The sequence below is a fragment of the Taudactylus pleione genome, unplaced genomic scaffold, assembly GCF_031769625.1.
Source record: "Taudactylus pleione unplaced genomic scaffold, aTauple2 ptg000486l, whole genome shotgun sequence".
Lineage (NCBI taxonomy): Eukaryota > Metazoa > Chordata > Amphibia > Anura > Myobatrachidae > Taudactylus > Taudactylus pleione.
In genome coordinates, this window is record NW_028284888.1 from 5,607 (window position 1) to 18,176 (window position 12,570).

Genomic DNA, 12,570 nt, shown 5'->3' on the forward strand with positions numbered 1-12,570 from the left:
TCTGGTACTGAGGTGTAACAGCGCACGCTTTGTGTTCCTGGTCTGGTACTGAGGTGTAACAGCGCACGGTCTGTGTTCCTGGTCTGGTACTGAGGTGTAACAGCGCACGGTCTGTGTTCCTGGTCTGGTACTGAGGTGTAACAGCGCACGCTTTGTGTTCCTGGTCTGGTACTGAGGTGTAACAGCGCAACGGTCTGTGTTCCTGGTCTGGTACTGAGGTGTAACAGCGCACGCTTTGTGTTCCTGGTCTGGTACTGAGGTGTAACAGCGCACGCTTTGTGTTCCTGGTCTGGTACTGAGGTGTAACAGCGCACGCTTTGTGTTCCTGGTCTGGTACTGAGGTGTAACAGCGCACGCTTTGTGTTCCTGGTCTGGTACTGAGGTGTAACAGCGCACGCTTTGTGTTCCTGGTCTGGTACTGAGGTGTAACAGCGCACGCTTTGTGTTCCTGGTCTGGTACTGAGGTGTAACAGCGCACGCTTTGTGTTCCTGGTCTGGTACTGAGGTGTAACAGCGCACGCTTTGTGTTCCTGGTCTGGTACTGAGGTGTAACAGCGCACGCTTTGTGTTCCTGGTCTGGTACTGAGGTGTAACAGCGCACGCTTTGTGTTCCTGGTCTGGTACTGAGGTGTAACAGCGCACGCTTTGTGTTCCTGGTCTGGTACTGAGGTGTAACAGCGCACGCTTTGTGTTCAATGTGTTTTTTCTTTTCAGCATTAACAGCTTTTGTGTTTCAGTCTCTGAAGTGAATGAAATTACAGTGGCCATTAATGCAGCCCGGCCTCTATATATAGACACAGACCTCTGTCAGCGAGGAGCTGGGAAGCACATTTTCACTCTTGTTGGATACTTGTCAAAAATAAGTTCCTAGAACAATACGATTTTCTTGGCTGATCTCTGGTGTGCGGTGTCTGTCCTGTGTTATAACAGCTACATATTCTCACATATTTTACTACTTATGTATGAATACTGATGAAGGATGGGAATCATAGTTTGCTTTTTATTTTTTTTGTAAGGTTTGGAAAAAAACAGAAGGATGATAAAGGAGGAAAAACGGATCCAAAGAGTAACCCAAAACCTGGCACAGTGAGAGAAGAGGAGCCGGAGATGGATAAAATGAAAGAAGAACGTGACAGGTAAGACGGGAGGAGAACTACAAAATATGCACTATTATATGGACACAAGGTCTAATTCCTTGGCCTTGATTATCTTGGAAAACTTTACCAACATTCGGTCAAATTTGGGTTGAAGTACTGTAGCTATGTATCACCTTGTTATCATGGCTCCCAATGATGGATTATCCATTGTACTTGTGAGAAATAAAGTGGTTAAACGCAGCCACAAACGAGTTTCTGCACTTTCTGCTGTGTTACATTGGAAAATACGATGAGAGGAGTCGTCCTCTGTTGGACAAACCCACCCATGCCTAGGTGGTGGTGGTGGTGGTGATGGTAATGATCTTCTTCACGCAAAGCTGTATGCCAGGCTGGGGAGACCCGCTCCGTCCATTTGGATTAAGTAGACCGGATTAGAGGAGGAAGCAGTTTTGTGTAGACATTTTGAATCCCCCCCGGCTTCGTCATTGCTGTAACTGCAGCCTTCTCATAAGCGGCACAATTTTAATTGTGGCTTCAAAGAACGGTACTAGGGATCCCCAACTAATTGTCACCAGGAAGATAGGATAAAAAGGAGATGTATCATACCTGGACGAAAGATAAAGTGGAGATAGATAATATTCCAAGCAATCAGCGTCTAACTGTCATTTCTGAAACACAGGGCCTGATTCAGAGCCGGACGTTCTGACAGAGTGCTCGCTCTGAATCAGGGCCGGCCTTATTGTTTTTTAGAGCGGCCTCCCGGACGCTCTCATAGCTGTGGGTGACCACCCATAGCTGTAGCGAGCGGCCAGGAAGATGGTCACGATAGTCAAGACCATCGCGACCATCGGGCTTGCTACGAGACCCTTGTGGTAGGGTCTCGTCGCCGCAAGCCCCAGAGAGATTTCGGCTCTCACGAGTGATGTCAGTGGGGCCGCCCCCAAACGGAGTTCAGATGGGAATGCCTCCGTTTGGGCAGCCACTCCACCTGCCCGCCCACCGAAAGGGGCGTGCTGTCACTCAACATCGACAGCACGTCTCCTTTGGTACGAGACCCGGAGCGACGGCTTGCCCGTCGCTGTCCGGGTCTCGCGCATGCGTTCGCGAGATGGGCCACCATCGACCCGCTTGGGAGCGCATAGCGCTCGCGAGCGTGTCTGAATCAGCCCCACAGTCTGTAACATTACAGGTGGGAGCTGATTGGTCAGATACTTTTGCATACATAGTCCTAACACCTTGCAGAATGTAGCTTCCTTACAGTTCCGTTGTTTTTGCCTCTACTCCATAAGCCCCTTGGTTTCTGCTACAACCCCCCCATTCTCATTCACGTGTTATAACTTATAATACACAGTGCAACAGTCTGGGAGAAAGTCCTAGTGGCCATCGGTAGTCTGATGGCATTAACGTAGACCAGATCGGGAGGTCATGGAAATTATAACAATAATAATTACCTCTAAATATTTGTAAGATCCCTACATCAAGGCTCAAAGTCTTTCATGGACCGTTTCTCTGTAATGGTGCACACGCACGAGGGGATCGTCAACGATATCGGCGAACGATCTCTCGAGTGTTCTAGGTGAGCGATATCGATCATCCAGCACACCACGAACCCGCCAACAAGGGTCCCTATAGTAACCTGGTCGATATCGAGCAGGTTAGCCCTCATGCACGGGAGATGAACGACATTGTTATCGCCCATGCGTGCAAGCGCATCGCAGGTCGTCGGCCAGCGAAAAAAAATATCGTTCATATCGTCCATTTTAATCGTACCGTGTATATGCACCTTAAGACTTGGTCAGTTGTGGTGGCCTCTAAAGCCTCCGTAGATGCTGTTGCATTACACATTTTGTCTTGCAACAGTTATGGTATCAACAGCATGTACCCGTAATATCTGTGTAGCCCTTGGGCTTGATTTTCATTGTGTTGCGGCCCCCAACCTCTTCATAATCAAGGAGCAGGGTTACTGCGATTTCTGGTGGTCAGTGCCATAAAGAATTACATTCCTCTGCCTTCCCAAGGAAGGTAAAATATAAAACATTCTAGCACAGCACCCTAAGATAAATGAGTACCTATAACTAGCGTCCCAATTTAAATTCCCCAGCTATACTCCTTATACACTAAAGGGCACGTTGCAAATAGCAATAGGGATCTAGTAGAGTCATTGATCTTTAAACAGGCAGAGACTGTGGAGTGGGTCGGCCGCACTCTCAGAATGAATTTCTGTATCAAGCTCATAACAAAATCAATAATGTAATTTCTTGAAAATGCTCAAAAGAAATGTAAGACTTCATAAAATGTAGCTGGGTTTTTTTTTGCATTATAAATGTAGTAATTTTTGCTATTATTTTTGTACTGGTGGATTTTAATACCACAAAATATAGCAATCAAAAAATCAAAAGTTAAAACATACATGTCACATGCATCATTGGCAGCTTCACGGGTAAAACTGTGTTATACCAAATAGCTCTATGGGTTGTAAACCAGACATCCACTTATATTTGCATGCAGCCAAAATGTTTCTGTAAAGATTGAATAGCCGGCCGCCTTGCTATGTATTAAGCAGTAAATCACATTTCATAGTTTGATCTACAGACCTGTAGTTTAGACATAAAGCTCCTGGGGCGTAGCTGTAATAACAGAATATTATTCTATGACAAGCTATAGCGAAATATTAAATTATATTTAAAAAATATATATATATATAAATAAACGAGGAGGCCAGTTCGTTAACCATTTAAGGGGCCTATTCATGATGTTAATTATCGGGCTACCGGAGCGCGGTGACAGCTGATGCGATATCAGCTGTCCCCGTAAGCGGCTTCTCTGCTCCTTTTTGGAGCAGTAAATATTTTCACTGTTCCTGTCGGAGTAGTGACGGAACTGCGCATACGTGACCCATAATGGTTTCTTTCTCCTGTGGCCATGTAAAAACGTTTCTCTGGAGACTCACATCCGATCGCAAACGGAAAAATTTATTAAGAGTATGAAGATAAAAAACCCAGGAGCACACCCGGAGGTAACAGCGCTCATCTGGTAATCGGGGGTAACGGCGCTCATCTGGTAATCGGGGGTAACGGCGCTCATCTGGTAATCGGGGGTAACGGCGCTCATCTGGTAATCAGGGGTAACGGCGCTCATCTGGTAATCGGAGGTAACAGCGCTCATCTGGTAATCGGAGGTAACGGCGCTCATCTGGTAATCGGAGGTAACAGCGCTCATCTGGTAATCGGAGGTAACGGCGCTCATCTGGTAATCGGAGGTAACGGCGCTCATCTGGTAATCGGAGGTAACGGCGCTCATCTGGTAATCGGGGGTAGCAGCGCTCATCTGGTAATCGGGGGTAACAGCGCTCATCTGGTAATCGAGGGTAACGGCGCTCATCTGGTAATCGGAGGTAACAGCGCTCATCTGGTAATCGGAGGTAACGGCGCTCATCTGGTAATCGGAGGTAACAGCGCTCATCTGGTAATCGGGGGTAACGGTTCTCATCTGGTAATCGGGGGTAACGGCGCTTATCTGGTAATCGGAGGTAACGGCGCTCATCTGGTAATCGGAGGTAACAGCGCTCATCTGGTAATCGAGGGTAACGGCGCTCATCTGGTAATCGGGGGTAATGGCGCTCATCTTGTAATCGGAGGTAACAGCGCTCATCTGGTAATCGGGGGTAACGGTTCTCATCTGGTAATCGGGGGTAACGGCGCTCATCTGGTAATCGGGGGTAATGGCGCTCATCTGGTAATCGGAGGTAACAGCGCTCATCTGGTAATCGGGGGTAACGGTTCTCATCTGGTAATCGGAGGTAACGGCGCTCATCTGGTAATCGGAGGTAACAGCGCTCATCTGGTAATCGGAGGTAACGGCGCTCATCTGGTAATCGGAGGTAACAGCGCTCATCTGGTAATCGGAGGTAACGGCGCTCATCTGGTAATCGGGGGTAACGGCGCTCATCTGGTAATCGGGGGTAACGACGCTCATCTGGTAATCGGGGGTAACGGCGCTCATCTGGTAATCGGGGGTAACGGCGCTCATCTGGTAGTCGGAGGTAACGGCGCTCATCTGGTAATCGGGGGTAACGGCGCTCATCTGGTAATCGGGGTTAGATGTAAAAGAAGTATCCGCCGCTATGCTGCAGTTCACAGCGCAGCAGCTCCGACTTTGTCCTTCTTGAAATATGGGAGTGCGCTCCCCGAAACGCGTTGAAGCCGATAGCCATGACCACTACCTCACTTGAAGGATGGGGACGCGCTGAAAAGGACAAGTCTGAGCACCTGCAGCACAGCGACGGAAACCATTATGGGAATGGGAGACAGAAAAGAAATGTTAGTGTCTTTCCTTCATGTGATGTATAATTAGTGGGGTGAGGTGGAATTGTAAAGAAACCATTATTATATGCATGCGGGTGAGAAAGTGGATGTAATGTACGTTTTTTTTGCTAATATAACATTAGGAGAAACAAATTAGGATAAAGATACCTCTATGTGCACGCGGGTGAGAACCCTTATGTGAGTGTTGGACGTATTTCTTATCAGAACCCACTCCTGAGAGGATAGATATATTTTTCTCTTCATCTTATACTATATACAGGGAAGCGCTTGTTTAGTGATCTTTTTTATTTCTGAGATATAAGTAGAGTGTGAGGTGTGAGGTGTGAGGTGTACTCTTATTCACTTCAGCCAGCAGCTACACCCTTTCAAGCACGGAGGTTAAATATTTTTACTTGCGATGTGGCAGTTAGCGATGTGGCTGTTAGCGATGTGTCAGTTAAGTGGCTGTTAGGGATGTGGCAGTTAGGGATGTGGCTGTTAGGGATGTGGCTGTTAGGGATGTGGCAGTTAGGGATGTGGCAGTTAGGGATGTGGCAGTTAGGGATGTGGCAGTTAGGGATGTGGCTGTTAAGTGGCATTCTCACGGGCAGAATATTCGGTTATGGACACTTTTTATTACCACTCTTTGTTTTGACCATGAGGGTTGCATGAGTGCAGTGACCTGGTATGAATATTGCTAGGCATAGACATACTGGCCAGACTATACTGATAATATTGAAGTGCTCATTGAACAATAACCCAAATTATATTGTTAATGTAACAACCCCCCATTCATAAGTACAACACTTATGAATTTGTAGTTCACCACTTGAGCTTAGGGTCATTGACTAGCCACCGAGTGTATCGTTCTTTGTCCATGTTTCTTCTCTATACATAATATCATACAGTACAGTTAACGGAGGATCTCCTATTAGCTGGGGGCCACAAAAACATAGACCGTCACCAGCTTTTGCACATCTGTGACCTATATCTCTCTCCACTTTGTCTCCAAGGCTTTGTACCATCAGTATCCACCCAAAGATGACTGTAATGATGATTTTATGCATAGGTGTAGTTATTAATGGAATTGGGTTACTAGGCATTTGTAGTTCTCTGGTGTACCCTCACTGGTAGCATGTTGGATGTGTAATTGGATCTAGAACTAAAGGCTGTGCACACTCACCTACCAAGGACAGTGTTCTCTCTACCAGCAGAACATTGGGGTGCATTATGTCATCTGCTTGTGGCTTGCCCATATCATGTTTATTAAAAATAATTTTATTTATATAACATATTTTCTTCTTCGGGGTCTATGGGGTCCACAGCCATTACGTTGGGGTATGAATCCCGGTCACCAAACAGTTAATGCAAACGAGTTCTCTGCTCCCAGGATGCATCGGGGTTCCTCCTCATATACCCCACCCCCTGCCTCAGGTAGTCAGTTCTTCCTGTTTGGTGTGTTTCACCACATAGACGGTGGGACTGCTGGAGCAGTCCTGCAGACGAGTGCAAAAAAAAAGAGAGTTTAGTCTCTATCTCAGCGGGTGGTCTGAGCAGTCCTGGAAGCAGCCTCGCGCCTGATTGGAGGCGCACCGGCCACGCGCTGCAACTACCTCCTCCAGCACAGGACCACGTGGCGGTCCGGCCTCCAGCAGTGAGACTGGCCGGAGGCGCGCTGCAGTCTAGAGGCACACGGCTTGTCTCCTAGCCTAGACCGCCGGCATATGATGTTCCTGACCAGCCGGGGCTTGTGGCGGGGGCCAGGTCAGTTTACCGGGCGGGTCCAAGCAGCATAGGGGAGGTACGCTTCCCAGGCGGCCCCTCCCCCAATCCACACGCTAGTTCAGTCCTCTGGCACAGTTGATTGTGGATTGTTCCTCCCAGCCTCCATATAGGGCAGCCAGAGTGTATGTCAGTTGCTCTCTGAACGCTGCTCCTACAAGAGGGACGCTGGGCAGTCTCCCTGTATACCTTGCCTACTGCTGGTATTGGTATTTACAGGGCTCTATCCTACCTAAGCTGAGGCTGATTATGGTAGTGAGAGCTTATATGCATATGGCTCGCAGAGTATTTATGCATGACATGTGATTGTTGTTTATGGATTCTGGGCCTGATTCAGACCCACTCGCAAGCGGCTGTCCGATCGCAAGTGGGTCGATGATGTGCACTGCGCATGCGCACGACGGCGGGAGCTCCGTCGTGCGCATGCGCCAGACGCGACGAGCAAAGGACTTTCATTCGCTAGTTGTGTCTGATCAAAGGGGGCGTGCTGTCGATGTTGATTGACAGCACGCCCCCTTTGGTGGGCGTGCCGGGGGCGTGCCTCCCAGACGGGGCCGTTCCCAAGGGAACGCCTACCGTCAGAAGCCGGCCCACTGACATCACTAGTGATGTCAGTGGGAGTGATTTTGGCTCTGATAGAGCCAAAATCATTCCGGGCCTTGCGGTTGAGAAACTCAACCGCAGGCCCCGGCTCGCAGTGGCGATGGTCGCGATGGTCAAGACCATCGCGGCCATCAACCTGCACGCTCGTATAGGCTGTGGGTGGTGACCCACAGCTATACGAGCGTCCAGGAGGACGCTCCATAATTATGGAGGACGGCCCTCATTCAGAGCGTGCGCTGTGCTCAGAGCGTACGGCTCTGAATGAGGGCCTCTGTTTCTTCTGTAAAAGGACTGTAATTCCTGTATACTGTCACTGTCTCTCCCCTTCCCTTGCTACGGGTGTGTGAGTTGAGAGTAGACAGTAGCACATAGACACTCAGAACCAGTGACATAGTGTTATGTCTAAGGAGTCTGAGGGTCAGGTGTCAGGAGCCCCCGGTGCTGATATCCTGTATAGCCTGCAAGGCAGGATTGTCCGCACAGGACTTACTACAAAATGGGCTTTGTGGGAACTGTTTCAGACAGCCTCCACACCAATTAATTCTGCCTGTTTCAGGCCCTGAGCCCCCTTGCGCGTCCTTTTCTCAGGTTATGGCTCAGGTGGCGGAACGGCTGGCTGCCCCTGGGTTTGCCTCAGCAGGTGCATCCTATGCCCATGATGTGGCCGCCTTGGATGGACGCTGGTGCTGGTAAGGTTATGGTATCATCCTCGGGGGTTTTTCAGCCTCAGGCTGTCAAGCCAAAGCAGCCTAAATCTAGGCGCCATATACCGCCTTACATGGGTGAGTACTCGAGTGCCTCCTCCTCCGAGGAACAGGCACAGGACTTTTCCCAAGAGTCTAGCTCCGAGGAGGGTGATGATCATTTCCCAGTGGTTGCACACAAAGCATCTCAGGCAGGGTCGCCCCTTTTGGGTGCCGGATTGGACATTAGTCAAAACCGACGCCGGTCTTCAAGGTTGAGGGGCGATGACGGGGTCACACACTTTCCAGGGAAAGTGACTAGTGGCGGAAAGCCAGCTACCGATAAACATCCTGGAGCTAAGAGCTATATTCACAGCTTTAGTGCAGGCTCAGGAAATCCTAAAGGGCAGGTCGGTGCAGATACAGTCGGACAATCGCACCGCGGTTGTCTACCTAAATCATCAAGGGGGCACAAGGAGTTGGGCTGCCTTGGCAGAGGTGTCAAAGATCCTGGCATGGACAGAGAGGCCGATTTTCTCAGTCGGCAAGAGATAAATGCAGGGGAGTTTTTCGGAGCCTTGTGGGCAGGTGGGGCCTACCAGAAATAGATCTGATAGCATCAAGAAGGAACAACAAGGTTCCCAGGTACGGATCCTGGACAAGAGATCCGAGAGCTGAGTTTGTAGAGGCACTGACAGTAAAGTGGCGTTACAAGCTGGTATATCTGTTTCCCCCGTTTGATGTTTCTGACAACTATGGGCAGAAGAGCAAACAAGAGGGCAGCACCGTCATATTAATAGCTCCGGCATGGCCGAGACGGCACTGGTTCACAGATCTACAGTCTCTCTCCATAGACACTCCATGGCCTCTGCCATTGAGACCGGATCTGTTGCTACAGGGTCCCTGCTGGTACCCGGATCTTCATCGGCTATCGCTGACGGCATGGCTCTTGAGGCCTCCGTCTTGAGGAAGAAGGGGTTTTCCGAGTCATACGGACGATGTTGAAGGCACGGAAACCATCCTCAGCCCGTATATACTATAGGGTTTGGCATACTTTCTTTCAGTGGTGTGAACTGAAAGGGTTTGATCCACAGAAGTTCCTGATATCCAGAGTGCTTGAGTTTCTTCAAAGCAGTCTGGAAAAAGGGCTAAGCCTGGCCTCTTTAAAGGTACAGGTGTCAGCTCTTTCAGTCTGGTTTCAACATAAAATTGCTCTGAGACCGGATATAAAGACCTTTTTTCAAGGGGTGTTGAGGATTCAGCCTCCCTTCGTTTCCCCGGTTGTTCAGTGGGACTTGACTCTAGTTCTGAAGGTTTTACAGGCTCCTCCGTTCGAGCCTTTGAATTCAATAGACATCAAGTGGCTAACTGCAACGACTGTATTCCTCCTTGCTATGGCATCTGCACGTAGACTGTCGGATTTTGCCCCACTTTCCTTCCGGGAGCCATTCTTGGTATTTCATCAAGTTAGAGCAGTGCTACGTACTAGGGAGGGTTATCTTCCGAAAGTGGTGTCTAGATTTCATATTAATGAAGAAATAGTAGTTCCAGCATTTCAGGGCACAAGTCTCTCACAAGGGGAGCCGGCTTCCCTGGATGTGGTCCATGCGTTGAGAATTTATGTTAAACGCACGAGCAAATGGAGGAAGTCCGATTCACTTTTTGTGCTTTATGGTTGTCATAAGCGTGGCTGGCCAGCCAGTAAACAGACACTGGCCAGATGGATTCGCATGGCAATTTCATTGGCTTATACACAGGCTGGTATGCGGGTGACGGCACATTCTATTAGGGCGGTAGGTCCATCATGGGCAGCCCGACGGGGTGCTTCTGCTGAGCAATTATGTAAAGCAGCCACATGATCTTCCATCCATACCTTTGTCAAATTTTATTCCTTTGACACCTTTGCCTCTCGGGATGCCTCCTTCGGGCGTAGGATTCTCCTCTCTTCCGAGAGTCAGGAGCGTCCCCGCCCGTAGGGTTAGTGCTTTGGGATATCCCCAACGTAATGGCTGTGGACCCCGAAGAAGAAAATAAGAGTTATGGTATAACATACCTTTGTTAACTCTTTTTCTTCGAAGTCCATGGGGTCCACAGGACAACCCACCCAGACGCACCTGTAGTTCTGGGGGAGGTTTTCTGTACTTTCTCCTCTTGAGAGTCTGGACTCGTATGGGTCTTTTCTTTCTTACCCTTTGTCTCTGCCTGCTTGAGCTTGGTAACGAACTGGCTTCCTGAGGCAGGAGGTGGGGTATGTGAGGAGGAAACTCGGTGCATCCTGGGAGCAGAAAGCTCGTTTGTGTTAACTGTTTGGTGATCGGGATTCATACCCCAACGTAATGGCTGTGGACCCCATGGACCTCGAAGAAAAAGAGTTAACAAAGGTATGTTATACCATAAATCTTATTTTTTTCAGTAAGTCTTGAGGCGCTTTCCTGTAACCATGAACGTAGTACAGAAATGTAGGTTTGCATTAAACACAGAAACCATGAGAATGTGAGGCAGCCATTATGGGTCATCAGTTCCGAGGTTTATTCAGGATTCCCATGAAAGGACCAAGTGAGGCAGCCATTTTAGACAGACTGCATGGGATTACAATGGCTGGAAGAGATGATAAGAGCTGTTCCTTTGCAATAGAGGGACGTCCAGGTTTATGACCCAGAAATCCATCTGCGCTTGCTGAGATCGCCGTCTGCTACCGGGAGAGCTGGGAGGGATCTGAATAGGCTACAGTGGACAGGACAGTGTAACATGCAGCAGGAATGACATACCATAGAGGTGATCTATATGTCACAGAGGATCCTTACTGCCGATCCCTAATAGTTACACGTATGCAGGAATTACACATAAGTATCTTCCCACTGACCAGCACAATGGCTGAAGCAGAAACGCGCCTCCCCATCAGAATACCGCTAGCGCTGATACAGAAGACGTTTTGCAGCTTTGTCTGAGCAGCGAGCTGTGGGGGCTAATACGGGAGATGTTGAAGCATATTATGGTGTTAAATGTTTACTTACATACTGCACAGGAACTGGCTGCGTACACAGCGAGATGATGGTTTGTGTATAGGAAAGCTGTGTCTGACATACCGAATTCTGACAGAAAATGTCCTGTGCCCACATCCCTGAGCAGAACATGCTGACAGGCTCAGCTGCTCCATCCATCATAATGTACAACATGGAGATTCGTTTTCACATTCCCATATTGCTTCATTACTTGACGCTTCACATTCACAGGAACCTCTACTGTATAAATAGTCTGCACCATCTGGAGGAGGATTGGAGAGTAGTTGTGATATATATTTTACTTCAAAACAAACTTTATAGTGTAATAATGCAGTTTCCCCATTTAGTTCAAATACCTGCCGCAAAGCCCTACAGGTGGGCGTTGCTGCATCCTCTGGTGCGTCTGAATGAGCAAGCCCTGAAAACGCCCACTTTCATTGTCTCTGCGCGCTGTAACGCCACCATCGTCACTTGCGACAGCCCTATGGCAGATGCGGTGGGGCTGCTTGTGTGCCTGTAAGAACGCAGCCGCTGTCACTGAGACGCCCATAACGCGCCCATCACTCTGCCGACCCATTTCTGTTACCGTCTGTCCTGATCACCACTGTATGTTTGCGCGCTCTCTGTGTTACGCATTGGTTGTCGGGTTTTTCGGGACTTTACGTTCAAATTGCGCCCACAGTGTCATTGGGAGTGCAAAACTATGCTGTATTCAGCTGGAAATCCATTGAGACGCTCACCGGTGGCTTTGTAGATCCAAATAAGTGCGTACAAATGCGGCGCCGCCATCGGAGATCATTCTATATCGGCTATCTGAGTAGCCCTATGGTCCTGCAGAATGGCCGCCTGAATGGAGACGTTGGAACCACTTTATTTGTGTATGGGATCGCCAACGCACCCCGATAACTATCGAGACACGTCTGCGTTTAATTGCCGCAACTTCCCGTTACCTCCCCCAAACGGATACTGACTGTCGACTAGTATGCAAAGTAATCCTCACAACGTGCTGCATCGCAAAGGTACCTTGTGTGCGCAGTGCGACTGTGATGCATTCGACCGATAATTGCTCAACTGCGTAAATATGGAAATAGCGTACACC

The 12,570-nt window shown here is 48.9% G+C and overlaps 1 protein-coding gene across 1 annotated transcript in view; it reads left to right on the plus strand.

Annotated features, from left to right (window-relative positions):
• Window positions 1-1,016: 1,016 nt before the first annotated feature.
• The window catches only part of PARD3B (par-3 family cell polarity regulator beta), a gene marked incomplete at its 5' end in the record, with an annotated part of 561,662 nt that continues 550,108 nt past the window's right edge, over window positions 1,017-12,570 (plus strand). Inside the window, one exon of the mRNA XM_088449492.1 lies at window positions 1,017-1,136. Coding sequence (XP_088305618.1) covers window positions 1,017-1,136 — 120 coding nt within the window. The remainder of the gene's footprint in view (window positions 1,137-12,570) is intronic.